The sequence below is a fragment of the Phasianus colchicus genome, chromosome 39 (genome assembly GCF_987193195.1).
Source record: "Phasianus colchicus chromosome 39, bPhaCol1.hap1.1, whole genome shotgun sequence".
Taxonomy (NCBI): Eukaryota; Metazoa; Chordata; class Aves; order Galliformes; family Phasianidae; genus Phasianus; species Phasianus colchicus.
In genome coordinates, this window is record NC_143474.1 from 1479725 (window position 1) to 1504422 (window position 24698).

At 49.2% G+C, this 24698-nt stretch overlaps 1 protein-coding gene across 4 annotated transcripts in view; it reads right to left on the reverse strand.

The window, feature by feature from the left end:
* Positions 1-24698, reverse strand: part of METTL3 (methyltransferase 3, N6-adenosine-methyltransferase complex catalytic subunit) — a 60205-nt gene that overhangs the window by 17893 nt on the left and 17614 nt on the right. For all 4 annotated transcript variants that reach the window (XM_090130091.1, XM_090130090.1, XM_090130089.1 and 1 more), the window contains one exon: positions 1-24613. This exon is cut by the window's left edge. In XM_090130091.1, the coding sequence (XP_089986217.1) occupies positions 24473-24613 (141 nt within the window). In that variant the 3' untranslated portion in view covers positions 1-24472. The remainder of the gene's footprint in view (positions 24614-24698) is intronic.

The following is a 24698-nucleotide window of genomic DNA, read 5'->3' on the forward strand; positions in this document are numbered from 1 at the left end:
CTTTCTGGGGTCATTTTGGGGCCATTTTGGGGCTTTTTAGGCTCGTTTTAGGGCCATTCTGGGATCTTTTTAGGGTCGCTTCGCGTCCATTTTGGGGTCTATTTTAGGGGGCTTTTTGGGGTCATCTTGGGCCCATTTTGGGGCTTTCTGGGGCCCATTTTGGGGCTTTTAGGGCACCTCTGTGTTTTGTGGCCATGCTGCAATCTTTTGGGGTCCATTTTGGGGTTTTTTAGAGTCATTTGGGGGCCATTTTGGGGCTTTTCGGGGGGCTGTTTGGGGTCGCTTTGGGGCTTTTGGAGCATCTCTGTGTTTCGGGGCCATTTTGGGGCTTTTTTGGGTCGTTTTGGGGCTTCCAGGTGGGCTGTTCTGCAGCTTTCGGGGTATCTGTGCGTTTTGGGGCCGTTTCGGGGTCTTTCGGGGTCCATTTTGGGGCTTTTTAGGGCCGTTCTGGGTGCAATTCAGACCAGTTTGGTTGGACGTTGTGGGGTCGACCGAAGAGTTCGATTTTTCGGGTTCCAGGAGAAAGGCGTTCGATCATCCCATAGATTTCATCGGGTTTGTGGCTGGTGGAACGAACCTGATTTGGGGTTTGTTTTGGGGTGAAAAAAGGGGATTTTGGGGTCGGAAGGTTTCGGGTTTGGGGTTTTTTTGGGGTGAAAAAGGAGAGATTTGGGGCTGACCTCGGCCACGATGACGTCGCAGTCGAGGCCGCGGTTGAAGCCTTGCGGGTTGCCCTTCACACCCACCTGGGTTTTTTTGGGGTGAAAAGAGGGGAAAACGGGGGTGAGGGATTTGGGGTTTTGTTGTTGTTTCGGGGGGATTTCTGGGGTGGTTTTGAGGGTTTTTAGGGTCGTTTCGGGGCCATTCTGGGGCTTGCTTGGGGCCATTTTGGGGCATTCTAGGGTTGCTTTGGGGTCATTTTGGGGCTTTTTTGGGGTCATTTTGGAGCTTTTTAGGGTCTTTTCGGGGTCATTTGGGGGCATTCTAGGGTTGCTTTGGGGCTTTTTTGGGCTTTTCTGGGGGCATTTTGGAGCTTTTTAGGGTCATTTTGGGTCCCATTTGAGGCTTTTTTGGGTTGCTTTGGGGCTTTTTGGATGCTTTTTGGGGTCATTTTGGGTCCCATTTGAGGCTTTTTAGGGTCATTTAGGGTCTTTCTGGGGTCGTTTTGGGTCCAATTTGAGGCTTTTTAGGTTCATTTTGGGTCTTTTTTGGGGTAATTTTGGGGCCATTTTGGGGCTTTTTAGGCTCGTTTTAAGGCCATTTTGGGATCTTTTTAGGGTCGCTTTGGGGCCATTTTGGGGTCCATTTTGTGGGGCTTTTTGGGGTCCGTTTTGGGGCTTTTTTGAGTCATTTTGGGCACATTTTGGGTCTTTTGGGGCATCTCTGTATTTTGGGGCATGTTGGAATCTTTTGGGGTCCATTTTGGGGCCATTTTGGGGCATTCTAGGGTTGCTTTGGGGCTTTTTGGGGCTTTTTTGGGGGCATTTTGGAGCTTTTTAGGGTCTTTTTGGGGTCATTTTGGGGCTTTTTAGGGTTGCTTTGGGGCTTTTTGGGGGCTTTTTGGGGTCATTTTGGGGCTTTTTGGGGTCATTTTGGGTCCCATTTGAAGCTTTTTAGGGTCATTTTGGGTCTTTCTGGGGTTGTTTTGGGGACGTTTTGGGGCTTTTTAGGGTCATTTTGGGGCTTTTTGGGTCCATTTTGGGTCCATTTTGGGGCTTTTTAGGGACACTTTGGGGTTTTTTAGAGTCATTTTGGGGCCATTTTGGGGCTTTTTTGGGTCTCTTTGGGGTCATTTGGGGACTTTTTGGGGTCATTCTGGGTCTATTTTGGAGCTTTTTAGGGTCATTTTGTGGCCATTTTGGGGCTTTTTAGGGTCTTTCTTGGGTCATTTTGGGTCCATTTTGGGGCTTTTTAGGGTCATTTTGGGGCTTTTTGGGGCCATTTTGGGGCTTTTTAGGGTCTTTCTGGGGTCATTTTGGGTCCATTTTGGGGCTTTTTAGGGTCTTTCTGGGGTCATTTTGGGGCCATTTTGGGGCTTTTTAGGCTCGTTTTAGGGCCATTCTGGGATCTTTTTAGGGTCGCTTCGCGTCCATTTTGGGGTCTATTTTAGGGGGCTTTTTGGGGTCATCTTGGGCCCATTTTGGGGCTTTCTGGGGCCCATTTTGGGGCTTTTAGGGCACCTCTGTGTTTTGTGGCCATGCTGCAATCTTTTGGGGTCCATTTTGGGGTTTTTTAGAGTCATTTGGGGGCCATTTTGGGGCTTTTCGGGGGGCTGTTTGGGGTCGCTTTGGGGCTTTTGGAGCATCTCTGTGTTTCGGGGCCATTTTGGGGCTTTTTTGGGTCGTTTTGGGGCTTCCAGGTGGGCTGTTCTGCAGCTTTCGGGGTATCTGTGCGTTTTGGGGCCGTTTCGGGGTCTTTCGGGGTCCATTTTGGGGCTTTTTAGGGCCGTTCTGGGTGCAATTCAGACCAGTTTGGTTGGACGTTGTGGGGTCGACCGAAGAGTTCGATTTTTCGGGTTCCAGGAGAAAGGCGTTCGATCATCCCATAGATTTCATCGGGTTTGTGGCTGGTGGAACGAACCTGATTTGGGGTTTGTTTTGGGGTGAAAAAAGGGGATTTTGGGGTCGGAAGGTTTCGGGTTTGGGGTTTTTTTGGGGTGAAAAAGGAGAGATTTGGGGCTGACCTCGGCCACGATGACGTCGCAGTCGAGGCCGCGGTTGAAGCCTTGCGGGTTGCCCTTCACACCCACCTGGGTTTTTTTGGGGTGAAAAGAGGGGAAAACGGGGGTGAGGGATTTGGGGTTTTGTTGTTGTTTCGGGGGGATTTCTGGGGTGGTTTTGAGGGTTTTTAGGGTCGTTTCGGGGCCATTCTGGGGCTTGCTTGGGGCCATTTTGGGGCATTCTAGGGTTGCTTTGGGGTCATTTTGGGGCTTTTTTGGGGTCATTTTGGAGCTTTTTAGGGTCTTTTCGGGGTCATTTGGGGGCATTCTAGGGTTGCTTTGGGGCTTTTTTGGGCTTTTCTGGGGGCATTTTGGAGCTTTTTAGGGTCATTTTGGGTCCCATTTGAGGCTTTTTTGGGTTGCTTTGGGGCTTTTTGGATGCTTTTTGGGGTCATTTTGGGTCCCATTTGAGGCTTTTTAGGGTCATTTAGGGTCTTTCTGGGGTCGTTTTGGGTCCAATTTGAGGCTTTTTAGGTTCATTTTGGGTCTTTTTTGGGGTAATTTTGGGGCCATTTTGGGGCTTTTTAGGCTCGTTTTAAGGCCATTTTGGGATCTTTTTAGGGTCGCTTTGGGGCCATTTTGGGGTCCATTTTGTGGGGCTTTTTGGGGTCCGTTTTGGGGCTTTTTTGAGTCATTTTGGGCACATTTTGGGTCTTTTGGGGCATCTCTGTATTTTGGGGCATGTTGGAATCTTTTGGGGTCCATTTTGGGGCCATTTTGGGGCATTCTAGGGTTGCTTTGGGGCTTTTTGGGGCTTTTTTGGGGGCATTTTGGAGCTTTTTAGGGTCTTTTTGGGGTCATTTTGGGGCTTTTTAGGGTTGCTTTGGGGCTTTTTGGGGGCTTTTTGGGGTCATTTTGGGGCTTTTTGGGGTCATTTTGGGTCCCATTTGAAGCTTTTTAGGGTCATTTTGGGTCTTTCTGGGGTTGTTTTGGGGACGTTTTGGGGCTTTTTAGGGTCATTTTGGGGCTTTTTGGGTCCATTTTGGGTCCATTTTGGGGCTTTTTAGGGACACTTTGGGGTTTTTTAGAGTCATTTTGGGGCCATTTTGGGGCTTTTTTGGGTCTCTTTGGGGTCATTTGGGGACTTTTTGGGGTCATTCTGGGTCTATTTTGGAGCTTTTTAGGGTCATTTTGTGGCCATTTTGGGGCTTTTTAGGGTCTTTCTTGGGTCATTTTGGGTCCATTTTGGGGCTTTTTAGGGTCATTTTGGGGCTTTTTGGGGCCATTTTGGGGCTTTTTAGGGTCTTTCTGGGGTCATTTTGGGTCCATTTTGGGGCTTTTTAGGGTCTTTCTGGGGTCATTTTGGGGCCATTTTGGGGCTTTTTAGGCTCGTTTTAGGGCCATTCTGGGATCTTTTTAGGGTCGCTTCGCGTCCATTTTGGGGTCTATTTTAGGGGGCTTTTTGGGGTCATCTTGGGCCCATTTTGGGGCTTTCTGGGGCCCATTTTGGGGCTTTTAGGGCACCTCTGTGTTTTGTGGCCATGCTGCAATCTTTTGGGGTCCATTTTGGGGTTTTTTAGAGTCATTTGGGGGCCATTTTGGGGCTTTTCGGGGGGCTGTTTGGGGTCGCTTTGGGGCTTTTGGAGCATCTCTGTGTTTCGGGGCCATTTTGGGGCTTTTTTGGGTCGTTTTGGGGCTTCCAGGTGGGCTGTTCTGCAGCTTTCGGGGTATCTGTGCGTTTTGGGGCCGTTTCGGGGTCTTTCGGGGTCCATTTTGGGGCTTTTTAGGGCCGTTCTGGGTGCAATTCAGACCAGTTTGGTTGGACGTTGTGGGGTCGACCGAAGAGTTCGATTTTTCGGGTTCCAGGAGAAAGGCGTTCGATCATCCCATAGATTTCATCGGGTTTGTGGCTGGTGGAACGAACCTGATTTGGGGTTTGTTTTGGGGTGAAAAAAGGGGATTTTGGGGTCGGAAGGTTTCGGGTTTGGGGTTTTTTTGGGGTGAAAAAGGAGAGATTTGGGGCTGACCTCGGCCACGATGACGTCGCAGTCGAGGCCGCGGTTGAAGCCTTGCGGGTTGCCCTTCACACCCACCTGGGTTTTTTTGGGGTGAAAAGAGGGGAAAACGGGGGTGAGGGATTTGGGGTTTTGTTGTTGTTTCGGGGGGATTTCTGGGGTGGTTTTGAGGGTTTTTAGGGTCGTTTCGGGGCCATTCTGGGGCTTGCTTGGGGCCATTTTGGGGCATTCTAGGGTTGCTTTGGGGTCATTTTGGGGCTTTTTTGGGGTCATTTTGGAGCTTTTTAGGGTCTTTTCGGGGTCATTTGGGGGCATTCTAGGGTTGCTTTGGGGCTTTTTTGGGCTTTTCTGGGGGCATTTTGGAGCTTTTTAGGGTCATTTTGGGTCCCATTTGAGGCTTTTTTGGGTTGCTTTGGGGCTTTTTGGATGCTTTTTGGGGTCATTTTGGGTCCCATTTGAGGCTTTTTAGGGTCATTTAGGGTCTTTCTGGGGTCGTTTTGGGTCCAATTTGAGGCTTTTTAGGTTCATTTTGGGTCTTTTTTGGGGTAATTTTGGGGCCATTTTGGGGCTTTTTAGGCTCGTTTTAAGGCCATTTTGGGATCTTTTTAGGGTCGCTTTGGGGCCATTTTGGGGTCCATTTTGTGGGGCTTTTTGGGGTCCGTTTTGGGGCTTTTTTGAGTCATTTTGGGCACATTTTGGGTCTTTTGGGGCATCTCTGTATTTTGGGGCATGTTGGAATCTTTTGGGGTCCATTTTGGGGCCATTTTGGGGCATTCTAGGGTTGCTTTGGGGCTTTTTGGGGCTTTTTTGGGGGCATTTTGGAGCTTTTTAGGGTCTTTTTGGGGTCATTTTGGGGCTTTTTAGGGTTGCTTTGGGGCTTTTTGGGGGCTTTTTGGGGTCATTTTGGGGCTTTTTGGGGTCATTTTGGGTCCCATTTGAAGCTTTTTAGGGTCATTTTGGGTCTTTCTGGGGTTGTTTTGGGGACGTTTTGGGGCTTTTTAGGGTCATTTTGGGGCTTTTTGGGTCCATTTTGGGTCCATTTTGGGGCTTTTTAGGGACACTTTGGGGTTTTTTAGAGTCATTTTGGGGCCATTTTGGGGCTTTTTTGGGTCTCTTTGGGGTCATTTGGGGACTTTTTGGGGTCATTCTGGGTCTATTTTGGAGCTTTTTAGGGTCATTTTGTGGCCATTTTGGGGCTTTTTAGGGTCTTTCTTGGGTCATTTTGGGTCCATTTTGGGGCTTTTTAGGGTCATTTTGGGGCTTTTTGGGGCCATTTTGGGGCTTTTTAGGGTCTTTCTGGGGTCATTTTGGGTCCATTTTGGGGCTTTTTAGGGTCTTTCTGGGGTCATTTTGGGGCCATTTTGGGGCTTTTTAGGCTCGTTTTAGGGCCATTCTGGGATCTTTTTAGGGTCGCTTCGCGTCCATTTTGGGGTCTATTTTAGGGGGCTTTTTGGGGTCATCTTGGGCCCATTTTGGGGCTTTCTGGGGCCCATTTTGGGGCTTTTAGGGCACCTCTGTGTTTTGTGGCCATGCTGCAATCTTTTGGGGTCCATTTTGGGGTTTTTTAGAGTCATTTGGGGGCCATTTTGGGGCTTTTCGGGGGGCTGTTTGGGGTCGCTTTGGGGCTTTTGGAGCATCTCTGTGTTTCGGGGCCATTTTGGGGCTTTTTTGGGTCGTTTTGGGGCTTCCAGGTGGGCTGTTCTGCAGCTTTCGGGGTATCTGTGCGTTTTGGGGCCGTTTCGGGGTCTTTCGGGGTCCATTTTGGGGCTTTTTAGGGCCGTTCTGGGTGCAATTCAGACCAGTTTGGTTGGACGTTGTGGGGTCGACCGAAGAGTTCGATTTTTCGGGTTCCAGGAGAAAGGCGTTCGATCATCCCATAGATTTCATCGGGTTTGTGGCTGGTGGAACGAACCTGATTTGGGGTTTGTTTTGGGGTGAAAAAAGGGGATTTTGGGGTCGGAAGGTTTCGGGTTTGGGGTTTTTTTGGGGTGAAAAAGGAGAGATTTGGGGCTGACCTCGGCCACGATGACGTCGCAGTCGAGGCCGCGGTTGAAGCCTTGCGGGTTGCCCTTCACACCCACCTGGGTTTTTTTGGGGTGAAAAGAGGGGAAAACGGGGGTGAGGGATTTGGGGTTTTGTTGTTGTTTCGGGGGGATTTCTGGGGTGGTTTTGAGGGTTTTTAGGGTCGTTTCGGGGCCATTCTGGGGCTTGCTTGGGGCCATTTTGGGGCATTCTAGGGTTGCTTTGGGGTCATTTTGGGGCTTTTTTGGGGTCATTTTGGAGCTTTTTAGGGTCTTTTCGGGGTCATTTGGGGGCATTCTAGGGTTGCTTTGGGGCTTTTTTGGGCTTTTCTGGGGGCATTTTGGAGCTTTTTAGGGTCATTTTGGGTCCCATTTGAGGCTTTTTTGGGTTGCTTTGGGGCTTTTTGGATGCTTTTTGGGGTCATTTTGGGTCCCATTTGAGGCTTTTTAGGGTCATTTAGGGTCTTTCTGGGGTCGTTTTGGGTCCAATTTGAGGCTTTTTAGGTTCATTTTGGGTCTTTTTTGGGGTAATTTTGGGGCCATTTTGGGGCTTTTTAGGCTCGTTTTAAGGCCATTTTGGGATCTTTTTAGGGTCGCTTTGGGGCCATTTTGGGGTCCATTTTGTGGGGCTTTTTGGGGTCCGTTTTGGGGCTTTTTTGAGTCATTTTGGGCACATTTTGGGTCTTTTGGGGCATCTCTGTATTTTGGGGCATGTTGGAATCTTTTGGGGTCCATTTTGGGGCCATTTTGGGGCATTCTAGGGTTGCTTTGGGGCTTTTTGGGGCTTTTTTGGGGGCATTTTGGAGCTTTTTAGGGTCTTTTTGGGGTCATTTTGGGGCTTTTTAGGGTTGCTTTGGGGCTTTTTGGGGGCTTTTTGGGGTCATTTTGGGGCTTTTTGGGGTCATTTTGGGTCCCATTTGAAGCTTTTTAGGGTCATTTTGGGTCTTTCTGGGGTTGTTTTGGGGACGTTTTGGGGCTTTTTAGGGTCATTTTGGGGCTTTTTGGGTCCATTTTGGGTCCATTTTGGGGCTTTTTAGGGACACTTTGGGGTTTTTTAGAGTCATTTTGGGGCCATTTTGGGGCTTTTTTGGGTCTCTTTGGGGTCATTTGGGGACTTTTTGGGGTCATTCTGGGTCTATTTTGGAGCTTTTTAGGGTCATTTTGTGGCCATTTTGGGGCTTTTTAGGGTCTTTCTTGGGTCATTTTGGGTCCATTTTGGGGCTTTTTAGGGTCATTTTGGGGCTTTTTGGGGCCATTTTGGGGCTTTTTAGGGTCTTTCTGGGGTCATTTTGGGTCCATTTTGGGGCTTTTTAGGGTCTTTCTGGGGTCATTTTGGGGCCATTTTGGGGCTTTTTAGGCTCGTTTTAGGGCCATTCTGGGATCTTTTTAGGGTCGCTTCGCGTCCATTTTGGGGTCTATTTTAGGGGGCTTTTTGGGGTCATCTTGGGCCCATTTTGGGGCTTTCTGGGGCCCATTTTGGGGCTTTTAGGGCACCTCTGTGTTTTGTGGCCATGCTGCAATCTTTTGGGGTCCATTTTGGGGTTTTTTAGAGTCATTTGGGGGCCATTTTGGGGCTTTTCGGGGGGCTGTTTGGGGTCGCTTTGGGGCTTTTGGAGCATCTCTGTGTTTCGGGGCCATTTTGGGGCTTTTTTGGGTCGTTTTGGGGCTTCCAGGTGGGCTGTTCTGCAGCTTTCGGGGTATCTGTGCGTTTTGGGGCCGTTTCGGGGTCTTTCGGGGTCCATTTTGGGGCTTTTTAGGGCCGTTCTGGGTGCAATTCAGACCAGTTTGGTTGGACGTTGTGGGGTCGACCGAAGAGTTCGATTTTTCGGGTTCCAGGAGAAAGGCGTTCGATCATCCCATAGATTTCATCGGGTTTGTGGCTGGTGGAACGAACCTGATTTGGGGTTTGTTTTGGGGTGAAAAAAGGGGATTTTGGGGTCGGAAGGTTTCGGGTTTGGGGTTTTTTTGGGGTGAAAAAGGAGAGATTTGGGGCTGACCTCGGCCACGATGACGTCGCAGTCGAGGCCGCGGTTGAAGCCTTGCGGGTTGCCCTTCACACCCACCTGGGTTTTTTTGGGGTGAAAAGAGGGGAAAACGGGGGTGAGGGATTTGGGGTTTTGTTGTTGTTTCGGGGGGATTTCTGGGGTGGTTTTGAGGGTTTTTAGGGTCGTTTCGGGGCCATTCTGGGGCTTGCTTGGGGCCATTTTGGGGCATTCTAGGGTTGCTTTGGGGTCATTTTGGGGCTTTTTTGGGGTCATTTTGGAGCTTTTTAGGGTCTTTTCGGGGTCATTTGGGGGCATTCTAGGGTTGCTTTGGGGCTTTTTTGGGCTTTTCTGGGGGCATTTTGGAGCTTTTTAGGGTCATTTTGGGTCCCATTTGAGGCTTTTTTGGGTTGCTTTGGGGCTTTTTGGATGCTTTTTGGGGTCATTTTGGGTCCCATTTGAGGCTTTTTAGGGTCATTTAGGGTCTTTCTGGGGTCGTTTTGGGTCCAATTTGAGGCTTTTTAGGTTCATTTTGGGTCTTTTTTGGGGTAATTTTGGGGCCATTTTGGGGCTTTTTAGGCTCGTTTTAAGGCCATTTTGGGATCTTTTTAGGGTCGCTTTGGGGCCATTTTGGGGTCCATTTTGTGGGGCTTTTTGGGGTCCGTTTTGGGGCTTTTTTGAGTCATTTTGGGCACATTTTGGGTCTTTTGGGGCATCTCTGTATTTTGGGGCATGTTGGAATCTTTTGGGGTCCATTTTGGGGCCATTTTGGGGCATTCTAGGGTTGCTTTGGGGCTTTTTGGGGCTTTTTTGGGGGCATTTTGGAGCTTTTTAGGGTCTTTTTGGGGTCATTTTGGGGCTTTTTAGGGTTGCTTTGGGGCTTTTTGGGGGCTTTTTGGGGTCATTTTGGGGCTTTTTGGGGTCATTTTGGGTCCCATTTGAAGCTTTTTAGGGTCATTTTGGGTCTTTCTGGGGTTGTTTTGGGGACGTTTTGGGGCTTTTTAGGGTCATTTTGGGGCTTTTTGGGTCCATTTTGGGTCCATTTTGGGGCTTTTTAGGGACACTTTGGGGTTTTTTAGAGTCATTTTGGGGCCATTTTGGGGCTTTTTTGGGTCTCTTTGGGGTCATTTGGGGACTTTTTGGGGTCATTCTGGGTCTATTTTGGAGCTTTTTAGGGTCATTTTGTGGCCATTTTGGGGCTTTTTAGGGTCTTTCTTGGGTCATTTTGGGTCCATTTTGGGGCTTTTTAGGGTCATTTTGGGGCTTTTTGGGGCCATTTTGGGGCTTTTTAGGGTCTTTCTGGGGTCATTTTGGGTCCATTTTGGGGCTTTTTAGGGTCTTTCTGGGGTCATTTTGGGGCCATTTTGGGGCTTTTTAGGCTCGTTTTAGGGCCATTCTGGGATCTTTTTAGGGTCGCTTCGCGTCCATTTTGGGGTCTATTTTAGGGGGCTTTTTGGGGTCATCTTGGGCCCATTTTGGGGCTTTCTGGGGCCCATTTTGGGGCTTTTAGGGCACCTCTGTGTTTTGTGGCCATGCTGCAATCTTTTGGGGTCCATTTTGGGGTTTTTTAGAGTCATTTGGGGGCCATTTTGGGGCTTTTCGGGGGGCTGTTTGGGGTCGCTTTGGGGCTTTTGGAGCATCTCTGTGTTTCGGGGCCATTTTGGGGCTTTTTTGGGTCGTTTTGGGGCTTCCAGGTGGGCTGTTCTGCAGCTTTCGGGGTATCTGTGCGTTTTGGGGCCGTTTCGGGGTCTTTCGGGGTCCATTTTGGGGCTTTTTAGGGCCGTTCTGGGTGCAATTCAGACCAGTTTGGTTGGACGTTGTGGGGTCGACCGAAGAGTTCGATTTTTCGGGTTCCAGGAGAAAGGCGTTCGATCATCCCATAGATTTCATCGGGTTTGTGGCTGGTGGAACGAACCTGATTTGGGGTTTGTTTTGGGGTGAAAAAAGGGGATTTTGGGGTCGGAAGGTTTCGGGTTTGGGGTTTTTTTGGGGTGAAAAAGGAGAGATTTGGGGCTGACCTCGGCCACGATGACGTCGCAGTCGAGGCCGCGGTTGAAGCCTTGCGGGTTGCCCTTCACACCCACCTGGGTTTTTTTGGGGTGAAAAGAGGGGAAAACGGGGGTGAGGGATTTGGGGTTTTGTTGTTGTTTCGGGGGGATTTCTGGGGTGGTTTTGAGGGTTTTTAGGGTCGTTTCGGGGCCATTCTGGGGCTTGCTTGGGGCCATTTTGGGGCATTCTAGGGTTGCTTTGGGGTCATTTTGGGGCTTTTTTGGGGTCATTTTGGAGCTTTTTAGGGTCTTTTCGGGGTCATTTGGGGGCATTCTAGGGTTGCTTTGGGGCTTTTTTGGGCTTTTCTGGGGGCATTTTGGAGCTTTTTAGGGTCATTTTGGGTCCCATTTGAGGCTTTTTTGGGTTGCTTTGGGGCTTTTTGGATGCTTTTTGGGGTCATTTTGGGTCCCATTTGAGGCTTTTTAGGGTCATTTAGGGTCTTTCTGGGGTCGTTTTGGGTCCAATTTGAGGCTTTTTAGGTTCATTTTGGGTCTTTTTTGGGGTAATTTTGGGGCCATTTTGGGGCTTTTTAGGCTCGTTTTAAGGCCATTTTGGGATCTTTTTAGGGTCGCTTTGGGGCCATTTTGGGGTCCATTTTGTGGGGCTTTTTGGGGTCCGTTTTGGGGCTTTTTTGAGTCATTTTGGGCACATTTTGGGTCTTTTGGGGCATCTCTGTATTTTGGGGCATGTTGGAATCTTTTGGGGTCCATTTTGGGGCCATTTTGGGGCATTCTAGGGTTGCTTTGGGGCTTTTTGGGGCTTTTTTGGGGGCATTTTGGAGCTTTTTAGGGTCTTTTTGGGGTCATTTTGGGGCTTTTTAGGGTTGCTTTGGGGCTTTTTGGGGGCTTTTTGGGGTCATTTTGGGGCTTTTTGGGGTCATTTTGGGTCCCATTTGAAGCTTTTTAGGGTCATTTTGGGTCTTTCTGGGGTTGTTTTGGGGACGTTTTGGGGCTTTTTAGGGTCATTTTGGGGCTTTTTGGGTCCATTTTGGGTCCATTTTGGGGCTTTTTAGGGACACTTTGGGGTTTTTTAGAGTCATTTTGGGGCCATTTTGGGGCTTTTTTGGGTCTCTTTGGGGTCATTTGGGGACTTTTTGGGGTCATTCTGGGTCTATTTTGGAGCTTTTTAGGGTCATTTTGTGGCCATTTTGGGGCTTTTTAGGGTCTTTCTTGGGTCATTTTGGGTCCATTTTGGGGCTTTTTAGGGTCATTTTGGGGCTTTTTGGGGCCATTTTGGGGCTTTTTAGGGTCTTTCTGGGGTCATTTTGGGTCCATTTTGGGGCTTTTTAGGGTCTTTCTGGGGTCATTTTGGGGCCATTTTGGGGCTTTTTAGGCTCGTTTTAGGGCCATTCTGGGATCTTTTTAGGGTCGCTTCGCGTCCATTTTGGGGTCTATTTTAGGGGGCTTTTTGGGGTCATCTTGGGCCCATTTTGGGGCTTTCTGGGGCCCATTTTGGGGCTTTTAGGGCACCTCTGTGTTTTGTGGCCATGCTGCAATCTTTTGGGGTCCATTTTGGGGTTTTTTAGAGTCATTTGGGGGCCATTTTGGGGCTTTTCGGGGGGCTGTTTGGGGTCGCTTTGGGGCTTTTGGAGCATCTCTGTGTTTCGGGGCCATTTTGGGGCTTTTTTGGGTCGTTTTGGGGCTTCCAGGTGGGCTGTTCTGCAGCTTTCGGGGTATCTGTGCGTTTTGGGGCCGTTTCGGGGTCTTTCGGGGTCCATTTTGGGGCTTTTTAGGGCCGTTCTGGGTGCAATTCAGACCAGTTTGGTTGGACGTTGTGGGGTCGACCGAAGAGTTCGATTTTTCGGGTTCCAGGAGAAAGGCGTTCGATCATCCCATAGATTTCATCGGGTTTGTGGCTGGTGGAACGAACCTGATTTGGGGTTTGTTTTGGGGTGAAAAAAGGGGATTTTGGGGTCGGAAGGTTTCGGGTTTGGGGTTTTTTTGGGGTGAAAAAGGAGAGATTTGGGGCTGACCTCGGCCACGATGACGTCGCAGTCGAGGCCGCGGTTGAAGCCTTGCGGGTTGCCCTTCACACCCACCTGGGTTTTTTTGGGGTGAAAAGAGGGGAAAACGGGGGTGAGGGATTTGGGGTTTTGTTGTTGTTTCGGGGGGATTTCTGGGGTGGTTTTGAGGGTTTTTAGGGTCGTTTCGGGGCCATTCTGGGGCTTGCTTGGGGCCATTTTGGGGCATTCTAGGGTTGCTTTGGGGTCATTTTGGGGCTTTTTTGGGGTCATTTTGGAGCTTTTTAGGGTCTTTTCGGGGTCATTTGGGGGCATTCTAGGGTTGCTTTGGGGCTTTTTTGGGCTTTTCTGGGGGCATTTTGGAGCTTTTTAGGGTCATTTTGGGTCCCATTTGAGGCTTTTTTGGGTTGCTTTGGGGCTTTTTGGATGCTTTTTGGGGTCATTTTGGGTCCCATTTGAGGCTTTTTAGGGTCATTTAGGGTCTTTCTGGGGTCGTTTTGGGTCCAATTTGAGGCTTTTTAGGTTCATTTTGGGTCTTTTTTGGGGTAATTTTGGGGCCATTTTGGGGCTTTTTAGGCTCGTTTTAAGGCCATTTTGGGATCTTTTTAGGGTCGCTTTGGGGCCATTTTGGGGTCCATTTTGTGGGGCTTTTTGGGGTCCGTTTTGGGGCTTTTTTGAGTCATTTTGGGCACATTTTGGGTCTTTTGGGGCATCTCTGTATTTTGGGGCATGTTGGAATCTTTTGGGGTCCATTTTGGGGCCATTTTGGGGCATTCTAGGGTTGCTTTGGGGCTTTTTGGGGCTTTTTTGGGGGCATTTTGGAGCTTTTTAGGGTCTTTTTGGGGTCATTTTGGGGCTTTTTAGGGTTGCTTTGGGGCTTTTTGGGGGCTTTTTGGGGTCATTTTGGGGCTTTTTGGGGTCATTTTGGGTCCCATTTGAAGCTTTTTAGGGTCATTTTGGGTCTTTCTGGGGTTGTTTTGGGGACGTTTTGGGGCTTTTTAGGGTCATTTTGGGGCTTTTTGGGTCCATTTTGGGTCCATTTTGGGGCTTTTTAGGGACACTTTGGGGTTTTTTAGAGTCATTTTGGGGCCATTTTGGGGCTTTTTTGGGTCTCTTTGGGGTCATTTGGGGACTTTTTGGGGTCATTCTGGGTCTATTTTGGAGCTTTTTAGGGTCATTTTGTGGCCATTTTGGGGCTTTTTAGGGTCTTTCTTGGGTCATTTTGGGTCCATTTTGGGGCTTTTTAGGGTCATTTTGGGGCTTTTTGGGGCCATTTTGGGGCTTTTTAGGGTCTTTCTGGGGTCATTTTGGGTCCATTTTGGGGCTTTTTAGGGTCTTTCTGGGGTCATTTTGGGGCCATTTTGGGGCTTTTTAGGCTCGTTTTAGGGCCATTCTGGGATCTTTTTAGGGTCGCTTCGCGTCCATTTTGGGGTCTATTTTAGGGGGCTTTTTGGGGTCATCTTGGGCCCATTTTGGGGCTTTCTGGGGCCCATTTTGGGGCTTTTAGGGCACCTCTGTGTTTTGTGGCCATGCTGCAATCTTTTGGGGTCCATTTTGGGGTTTTTTAGAGTCATTTGGGGGCCATTTTGGGGCTTTTCGGGGGGCTGTTTGGGGTCGCTTTGGGGCTTTTGGAGCATCTCTGTGTTTCGGGGCCATTTTGGGGCTTTTTTGGGTCGTTTTGGGGCTTCCAGGTGGGCTGTTCTGCAGCTTTCGGGGTATCTGTGCGTTTTGGGGCCGTTTCGGGGTCTTTCGGGGTCCATTTTGGGGCTTTTTAGGGCCGTTCTGGGTGCAATTCAGACCAGTTTGGTTGGACGTTGTGGGGTCGACCGAAGAGTTCGATTTTTCGGGTTCCAGGAGAAAGGCGTTCGATCATCCCATAGATTTCATCGGGTTTGTGGCTGGTGGAACGAACCTGATTTGGGGTTTGTTTTGGGGTGAAAAAAGGGGATTTTGGGGTCGGAAGGTTTCGGGTTTGGGGTTTTTTTGGGGTGAAAAAGGAGAGATTTGGGGCTGACCTCGGCCACGATGACGTCGCAGTCGAGGCCGCGGTTGAAGCCTTGCGGGTTGCCCTTCACACCCACCTGGGTTTTTTTGGGGTGAAAAGAGGGGAAAACGGGGGTGAGGGATTTGGGGTTTTGTTGTTGTTTCGGGGGGATTTCTGGGGTGGTTTTGAGGGTTTTTAGGGTCGTTTCGGGGCCATTCTGGGGCTTGCTTGGGGCCATTTTGGGGCATTCTAGGGTTGCTTTGGGGTCATTTTGGGGCTTTTTTGGGGTCATTTTGGAGCTTTTTAGGGTCTTTTCGGGGTCATTTGGGGGCATTCTAGGGTTGCTTTGGGGCTTTTTTGGGCTTTTCTGGGGGCATTTTGGAGCTTTTTAGGGTCATTTTGGGTCCCATTTGAGGCTTTTTTGGGTTGCTTTGGGGCTTTTTGGATGCTTTTTGGGGTCATTTTGGGTCCCATTTGAGGCTTTTTAGGGTCATTTAGGGTCTTTCTGGGGTCGTTTTGGGTCCAATTTGAGGCTTTTTAGGTTCATTTTGGGTCTTTTTTGGGGTAATTTTGGGGCCATTTTGGGGCTTTTTAGGCTCGTTTTAAGGCCATTTTGGGATCTTTTTAGGGTCGCTTTGGGGCCATTTTGGGGTCCATTTTGTGGGGCTTTTTGGGGTCCGTTTTGGGGCTTTTTTGAGTCATTTTGGGCACATTTTGGGTCTTTTGGGGCATCTCTGTATTTTGGGGCATGTTGGAATCTTTTGGGGTCCATTTTGGGGCCATTTTGGGGCATTCTAGGGTTGCTTTGGGGCTTTTTGGGGCTTTTTTGGGGGCATTTTGGAGCTTTTTAGGGTCTTTTTGGGGTCATTTTGGGGCTTTTTAGGGTTGCTTTGGGGCTTTTTGGGGGCTTTTTGGGGTCATTTTGGGGCTTTTTGGGGTCATTTTGGGTCCCATTTGAAGCTTTTTAGGGTCATTTTGGGTCTTTCTGGGGTTGTTTTGGGGACGTTTTGGGGCTTTTTAGGGTCATTTTGGGGCTTTTTGGGTCCATTTTGGGTCCATTTTGGGGCTTTTTAGGGACACTTTGGGGTTTTTTAGAGTCATTTTGGGGCCATTTTGGGGCTTTTTTGGGTCTCTTTGGGGTCATTTGGGGACTTTTTGGGGTCATTCTGGGTCTATTTTGGAGCTTTTTAGGGTCATTTTGTGGCCATTTTGGGGCTTTTTAGGGTCTTTCTTGGGTCATTTTGGGTCCATTTTGGGGCTTTTTAGGGTCATTTTGGGGCTTTTTGGGGCCATTTTGGGGCTTTTTAGGGTCTTTCTGGGGTCATTTTGGGTCCATTTTGGGGCTTTTTAGGGTCTTTCTGGGGTCATTTTGGGGCCATTTTGGGGCTTTTTAGGCTCGTTTTAGGGCCATTCTGGGATCTTTTTAGGGTCGCTTCGCGTCCATTTTGGGGTCTATTTTAGGGGGCTTTTTGGGGTCATCTTGGGCCCATTTTGGGGCTTTCTGGGGCCCATTTTGGGGCTTTTAGGGCACCTCTGTGTTTTGTGGCCATGCTGCAATCTTTTGGGGTCCATTTTGGGGTTTTTTAGAGTCATTTGGGGGCCATTTTGGGGCTTTTCGGGGGGCTGTTTGGGGTCGCTTTGGGGCTTTTGGAGCATCTCTGTGTTTCGGGGCCATTTTGGGGCTTTTTTGGGTCGTTTTGGGGCTTCCAGGTGGGCTGTTCTGCAGCTTTCGGGGTATCTGTGCGTTTTGGGGCCGTTTCGGGGTCTTTCGGGGTCCATTTTGGGGCTTTTTAGGGCCGTTCTGGGTGCAATTCAGACCAGTTTGGTTGGACGTTGTGGGGTCGACCGAAGAGTTCGATTTTTCGGGTTCCAGGAGAAAGGCGTTCGATCATCCCATAGATTTCATCGGGTTTGTGGCTGGTGGAACGAACCTGATTTGGGGTTTGTTTTGGGGTGAAAAAAGGGGATTTTGGGGTCGGAAGGTTTCGGGTTTGGGGTTTTTTTGGGGTGAAAAAGGAGAGATTTGGGGCTGACCTCGGCCACGATGACGTCGCAGTCGAGGCCGCGGTTGAAGCCTTGCGGGTTGCCCTTCACACCCACCTGGGTTTTTTTGGGGTGAAAAGAGGGGAAAACGGGGGTGAGGGATTTGGGGTTTTGTTGTTGTTTCGGGGGGATTTCTGGGGTGGTTTTGAGGGTTTTTAGGGTCGTTTCGGGGCCATTCTGGGGCTTGCTTGGGGCCATTTTGGGGCATTCTAGGGTTGCTTTGGGGTCATTTTGGGGCTTTTTTGGGGTCATTTTGGAGCTTTTTAGGGTCTTTTCGGGGTCATTTGGGGGCATTCTAGGGTTGCTTTGGGGCTTTTTTGGGCTTTTCTGGGGGCATTTTGGAGCTTTTTAGGGTCATTTTGGGTCCCATTTGAGGCTTTTTTGGGTTGCTTTGGGGCTTTTTGGATGCTTTTTGGGGTCATTTTGGGTCCCATTTGAGGCTTTTTAGGGTCATTTAGGGTCTTTCTGGGGTCGTTTTGGGTCCAATTTGAGGCTTTTTAGGTTCATTTTGGGTCTTTTTTGGGGTAATTTTGGGGCCATTTTGGGGCTTTTTAGGCTCGTTTTAAGGCCATTTTGGGATCTTTTTAGGGTCGCTTTGGGGCCATTTTGGGGTCCATTTTGTGGGGCTTTTTGGGGTCCGTTTTGGGGCTTTTTTGAGTCATTTTGGGCACATTTTGGGTCTTTTGGGGCATCTCTGTATTTTGGGGCATGTTGGAATCTTTTGGGGTCCATTTTGGGGCCATTTTGGGGCATTCTAGGGTTGCTTTGGGGCTTTTTGGGGCTTTTTTGGGGGCATTTTGGAGCTTTTTAGGGTCTTTTTGGGGTCATTTTGGGGCTTTTTAGGGTTGCTTTGGGGCTTTTTGGGGGCTTTTTGGGGTCATTTTGGGGCTTTTTGGGGTCATTTTGGGTCCCATTTGAAGCTTTTTAGGGTCATTTTGGGTCTTTCTGGGGTTGTTTTGGGGACGTTTTGGGGCTTTTTAGGGTCATTTTGGGGCTTTTTGGGTCCATTTTGGGTCCATTTTGGGGCTTTTTAGGGACACTTTGGGGTTTTTTAGAGTCATTTTGGGGCCATTTTGGGGCTTTTTTGGGTCTCTTTGGGGTCATTTGGGGACTTTTTGGGGTCATTCTGGGTCTATTTTGGAGCTTTTTAGGGTCATTTTGTGGCCATTTTGGGGCTTTTTAGGGTCTTTCTTGGGTCATTTTGGGTCCATTTTGGGGCTTTTTAGGGTCATTTTGGGGCTTTTTGGGGCCATTTTGGGGCTTTTTAGGGTCTTTCTGGGGTCATTTTGGGTCCATTTTGGGGCTTTTTAGGGTCTTTCTGGGGTCATTTTGGGGCCATTTTGGGGCTTTTTAGGCTCGTTTTAGGGCCATTCTGGGATCTTTTTAGGGTCGCTTCGCGTCCATTTTGGGGTCTATTTTAGGGGGCTTTTTGGGGTCATCTTGGGCCCATTTTGGGGCTTTCTGGGGCCCATTTTGGGGCTTTTAGGGCACCTCTGTGTTTTGTGGCCATGCTGCAATCTTTTGGGGTCCATTTTGGGGTTTTTTAGAGTCATTTGGGGGCCATTTTGGGGCTTTTCGGGGGGCTGTTTGGGGTCGCTTTGGGGCTTTTGGAGCATCTCTGTGTTTCGGGGCCATTTTGGGGCTTTTTTGGGTCGTTTTGGGGCTTCCAGGTGGGCTGTTCTGCAGCTTTCGGGGTATCTGTGCGTTTTGGGGCCGTTTCGGGGTCTTTCGGGGTCCATTTTGGGGCTTTTTAGGGCCGTTCTGGGTGCAATTCAGACCAGTTTGGTTGGACGTTGTGGGGTCGACCGAAGAGTTCGATTTTTCGGGTTCCAGGAGAAAGGCGTTCGATCATCCCATAGATTTCATCGGGTTTGTGGCTGGTGGAACGAACCTGATTTGGGGTTTGTTTTGGGGTGAAAAAAGGGGATTTTGGGGTCGGAAGGTTTCGGGTTTGGGGTTTTTTTGGGGTGAAAAAGGAGAGATTTGGGGCTGACCTCGGCCACGATGACGTCGCAGTCGAGGCCGCGGTTGAAGCCTTGCGGGTTGCCCTTCACACCCACCTGGGTTTTTTTGGGGTGAAAAGAGGGGAAAACGGGGGTGAGGGATTTGGGGTTTTGTTGTTGTTTCGGGGGGATTTCTGGGGTGGTTTTGAGGGTTTTTAGGGTCGTTTCGGGGCCATTCTGGGGCTTGCTTGGGGCCATTTTGGGGCATTCTAGGGTTGCTTTGGGGTCATTTTGGGGCTTTTTTGGGGTCATTTTGGAGCTTTTTAGGGTCTTTTCGGGGTCATTTGGGGGCATTCTAGGGTTGCTTTGGGGCTTTTTTGGGCTTTTCTGGGGGCATTTTGGAGCTTTTTAGGGTCATTTTGGGTCCCATTTGAGGCTTTTTTGGGTTGCTTTGGGGCTTTTTGGATGCTTTTTGGGGTCATTTTGGGTCCCATTTGAGGCTTTTTAGGGTCATTTAGGGTCTTTCTGGGGTCGTTTTGGGTCCAATTTGAGGCTTTTTAGGTTCATTTTGGGTCTTTTTTGGGGTAATTTTGGGGCCATTTTGGGGCTTTTTAGGCTCGTTTTAAGGCCATTTTGGGATCTTTTTAGGGTCGCTTTGGGGCCATTTTGGGGTCCATTTTGTGGGGCTTTTTGGGGTCCGTTTTGGGGCTTTTTTGAGTCATTTTGGGCACATTTTGGGTCTTTTGGGGCATCTCTGTATTTTGGGGCATGTTGGAATCTTTTGGGGTCCATTTTGGGGCCATTTTGGGGCATTCTAGGGTTGCTTTGGGGCTTTTTGGGGCTTTTTTGGGGGCATTTTGGAGCTTTTTAGGGTCTTTTTGGGGTCATTTTGGGGCTTTTTAGGGTTGCTTTGGGGCTTTTTGGGGGCTTTTTGGGGTCATTTTGGGGCTTTTTGGGGTCATTTTGGGTCCCATTTGAAGCTTTTTAGGGTCATTTTGGGTCTTTCTGGGGTTGTTTTGGGGACGTTTTGGGGCTTTTTAGGGTCATTTTGGGGCTTTTTGGGTCCATTTTGGGTCCATTTTGGGGCTTTTTAGGGACACTTTGGGGTTTTTTAGAGTCATTTTGGGGCCATTTTGGGGCTTTTTTGGGTCTCTTTGGGGTCATTTGGGGACTTTTTGGGGTCATTCTGGGTCTATTTTGGAGCTTTTTAGGGTCATTTTGTGGCCATTTTGGGGCTTTTTAGGGTCTTTCTTGGGTCATTTTGGGTCCATTTTGGGGCTTTTTAGGGTCATTTTGGGGCTTTTTGGGGCCATTTTGGGGCTTTTTAGGGTCTTTCTGGGGTCATTTTGGGTCCATTTTGGGGCTTTTTAGGGTCTTTCTGGGGTCATTTTGGGGCCATTTTGGGGCTTTTTAGGCTCGTTTTAGGGCCATTCTGGGATCTTTTTAGGGTCGCTTCGCGTCCATTTTGGGGTCTATTTTAGGGGGCTTTTTGGGGTCATCTTGGGCCCATTTTGGGGCTTTCTGGGGCCCATTTTGGGGCTTTTAGGGCACCTCTGTGTTTTGTGGCCATGCTGCAATCTTTTGGGGTCCATTTTGGGGTTTTTTAGAGTCATTTGGGGGCCATTTTGGGGCTTTTCGGGGGGCTGTTTGGGGTCGCTTTGGGGCTTTTGGAGCATCTCTGTGTTTCGGGGCCATTTTGGGGCTTTTTTGGGTCGTTTTGGGGCTTCCAGGTGGGCTGTTCTGCAGCTTTCGGGGTATCTGTGCGTTTTGGGGCCGTTTCGGGGTCTTTCGGGGTCCATTTTGGGGCTTTTTAGGGCCGTTCTGGGTGCAATTCAGACCAGTTTGGTTGGACGTTGTGGGGTCGACCGAAGAGTTCGATTTTTCGGGTTCCAGGAGAAAGGCGTTCGATCATCCCATAGATTTCATCGGGTTTGTGGCTGGTGGAACGAACCTGATTTGGGGTTTGTTTTGGGGTGAAAAAAGGGGATTTTGGGGTCGGAAGGTTTCGGGTTTGGGGTTTTTTTGGGGTGAAAAAGGAGAGATTTGGGGCTGACCTCGGCCACGATGACGTCGCAGTCGAGGCCGCGGTTGAAGCCTTGCGGGTTGCCCTTCACACCCACCTGGGTTTTTTTGGGGTGAAAAGAGGGGAAAACGGGGGTGAGGGATTTGGGGTTTTGTTGTTGTTTCGGGGGGATTTCTGGGGTGGTTTTGAGGGTTTTTAGGGTCGTTTCGGGGCCATTCTGGGGCTTGCTTGGGGCCATTTTGGGGCATTCTAGGGTTGCTTTGGGGTCATTTTGGGGCTTTTTTGGGGTCATTTTGGAGCTTTTTAGGGTCTTTTCGGGGTCATTTGGGGGCATTCTAGGGTTGCTTTGGGGCTTTTTTGGGCTTTTCTGGGGGCATTTTGGAGCTTTTTAGGGTCATTTTGGGTCCCATTTGAGGCTTTTTTGGGTTGCTTTGGGGCTTTTTGGATGCTTTTTGGGGTCATTTTGGGTCCCATTTGAGGCTTTTTAGGGTCATTTAGGGTCTTTCTGGGGTCGTTTTGGGTCCAATTTGAGGCTTTTTAGGTTCATTTTGGGTCTTTTTTGGGGTAATTTTGGGGCCATTTTGGGGCTTTTTAGGCTCGTTTTAAGGCCATTTTGGGATCTTTTTAGGGTCGCTTTGGGGCCATTTTGGGGTCCATTTTGTGGGGCTTTTTGGGGTCCGTTTTGGGGCTTTTTTGAGTCATTTTGGGCACATTTTGGGTCTTTTGGGGCATCTCTGTATTTTGGGGCATGTTGGAATCTTTTGGGGTCCATTTTGGGGCCATTTTGGGGCATTCTAGGGTTGCTTTGGGGCTTTTTGGGGCTTTTTTGGGGGCATTTTGGAGCTTTTTAGGGTCTTTTTGGGGTCATTTTGGGGCTTTTTAGGGTTGCTTTGGGGCTTTTTGGGGGCTTTTTGGGGTCATTTTGGGGCTTTTTGGGGTCATTTTGGGTCCCATTTGAAGCTTTTTAGGGTCATTTTGGGTCTTTCTGGGGTTGTTTTGGGGACGTTTTGGGGCTTTTTAGGGTCATTTTGGGGCTTTTTGGGTCCATTTTGGGTCCATTTTGGGGCTTTTTAGGGACACTTTGGGGTTTTTTAGAGTCATTTTGGGGCCATTTTGGGGCTTTTTTGGGTCTCTTTGGGGTCATTTGGGGACTTTTTGGGGTCATTCTGGGTCTATTTTGGAGCTTTTTAGGGTCATTTTGTGGCCATTTTGGGGCTTTTTAGGGTCTTTCTTGGGTCATTTTGGGTCCATTTTGGGGCTTTTTAGGGTCATTTTGGGGCTTTTTGGGGCCATTTTGGGGCTTTTTAGGGTCTTTCTGGGGTCATTTTGGGTCCATTTTGGGGCTTTTTAGGGTCTTTCTGGGGTCATTTTGGGGCCATTTTGGGGCTTTTTAGGCTCGTTTTAGGGCCATTCTGGGATCTTTTTAGGGTCGCTTCGCGTCCATTTTGGGGTCTATTTTAGGGGGCTTTTTGGGGTCATCTTGGGCCCATTTTGGGGCTTTCTGGGGCCCATTTTGGGGCTTTTAGGGCACCTCTGTGTTTTGTGGCCATGCTGCAATCTTTTGGGGTCCATTTTGGGGTTTTTTAGAGTCATTTGGGGGCCATTTTGGGGCTTTTCGGGGGGCTGTTTGGGGTCGCTTTGGGGCTTTTGGAGCATCTCTGTGTTTCGGGGCCATTTTGGGGCTTTTTTGGGTCGTTTTGGGGCTTCCAGGTGGGCTGTTCTGCAGCTTTCGGGGTATCTGTGCGTTTTGGGGCCGTTTCGGGGTCTTTCGGGGTCCATTTTGGGGCTTTTTAGGGCCGTTCTGGGTGCAATTCAGACCAGTTTGGTTGGACGTTGTGGGGTCGACCGAAGAGTTCGATTTTTCGGGTTCCAGGAGAAAGGCGTTCGATCATCCCATAGATTTCATCGGGTTTGTGGCTGGTGGAACGAACCTGATTTGGGGTTTGTTTTGGGGTGAAAAAAGGGGATTTTGGGGTCGGAAGGTTTCGGGTTTGGGGTTTTTTTGGGGTGAAAAAGGAGAGATTTGGGGCTGACCTCGGCCACGATGACGTCGCAGTCGAGGCCGCGGTTGAAGCCTTGCGGGTTGCCCTTCACACCCACCTGGGTTTTTTTGGGGTGAAAAGAGGGGAAAACGGGGGTGAGGGATTTGGGGTTTTGTTGTTGTTTCGGGGGGATTTCTGGGGTGGTTTTGAGGGTTTTTAGGGTCGTTTCGGGGCCATTCTGGGGCTTGCTTGGGGCCATTTTGGGGCATTCTAGGGTTGCTTTGGGGTCATTTTGGGGCTTTTTTGGGGTCATTTTGGAGCTTTTTAGGGTCTTTTCGGGGTCATTTGGGGGCATTCTAGGGTTGCTTTGGGGCTTTTTTGGGCTTTTCTGGGGGCATTTTGGAGCTTTTTAGGGTCATTTTGGGTCCCATTTGAGGCTTTTTTGGGTTGCTTTGGGGCTTTTTGGATGCTTTTTGGGGTCATTTTGGGTCCCATTTGAGGCTTTTTAGGGTCATTTAGGGTCTTTCTGGGGTCGTTTTGGGTCCAATTTGAGGCTTTTTAGGTTCATTTTGGGTCTTTTTTGGGGTAATTTTGGGGCCATTTTGGGGCTTTTTAGGCTCGTTTTAAGGCCATTTTGGGATCTTTTTAGGGTCGCTTTGGGGCCATTTTGGGGTCCATTTTGTGGGGCTTTTTGGGGTCCGTTTTGGGGCTTTTTTGAGTCATTTTGGGCACATTTTGGGTCTTTTGGGGCATCTCTGTATTTTGGGGCATGTTGGAATCTTTTGGGGTCCATTTTGGGGCCATTTTGGGGCATTCTAGGGTTGCTTTGGGGCTTTTTGGGGCTTTTTTGGGGGCATTTTGGAGCTTTTTAGGGTCTTTTTGGGGTCATTTTGGGGCTTTTTAGGGTTGCTTTGGGGCTTTTTGGGGGCTTTTTGGGGTCATTTTGGGGCTTTTTGGGGTCATTTTGGGTCCCATTTGAAGCTTTTTAGGGTCATTTTGGGTCTTTCTGGGGTTGTTTTGGGGACGTTTTGGGGCTTTTTAGGGTCATTTTGGGGCTTTTTGGGTCCATTTTGGGTCCATTTTGGGGCTTTTTAGGGACACTTTGGGGTTTTTTAGAGTCATTTTGGGGCCATTTTGGGGCTTTTTTGGGTCCCTTTGGGGTCATTTGGGGACTTTTTGGGGTCATTCTGGGTCTATTATGGAGCTTTTTAGGGTCATTTTGTGGCCATTTTGGGGCTTTTTAGGGTCTTTCTTGGGTCATTTTGGGTCCATTTTGGGGCTTTTTAGGGTCATTTTGGGGCTTTTTGGGGCCATTTTGGGGCTTTTTAGGGTCTTTCTGGGGTCATTTTGGGTCCATTTTGGGGCTTTTTAGGGTCTTTCTGGGGTCATTTTGGGGCCATTTTGGGGCTTTTTAGGCTCGTTTTAGGGCCATTCTGGGATCTTTTTAGGGTCGCTTCGCGTCCATTTTGGGGTCTATTTTAGGGGGCTTTTTGGGGTCATCTTGGGCCCATTTTGGGGCTTTCTGGGGCCCATTTTGGGGCTTTTAGGGCACCTCTGTGTTTTGTGGCCATTTTGGAACATTTTGGGGTCCATTTTGGGGTTTTTTAGAGTCATTTGGGGGCCATTTTGGGGCTTTTCGGGGGGCTGTTTGGGGTCGCTTTGGGGCTTTTGGAGCATCTCTGTGTTTCGGGGCCATTTTGGGGCTTTTTTGGGTCGTTTTGGGGCTTCCAGGTGGGCTGTTCTGCAGCTTTCGGGGTATCTGTGCGTTTTGGGGCCGTTTCGGGGTCTTTCGGGGTCCATTTTGGGGCTTTTTAGGGCCGTTCTGGGTGCAATTCAGACCAGTTTGGTTGGACGTTGTGGGGTCGACCGAAGAGTTCGATTTTTCGGGTTCCAGGAGAAAGGCGTTCGATCATCCCATAGATTTCATCGGGTTTGTGGCTGGTGGAACGAACCTGATTTGGGGTTTGTTTTGGGGTGAAAAAAGGGGATTTTGGGGTCGGAAGGTTTCGGGTTTGGGGTTTTTTTGGGGTGAAAAAG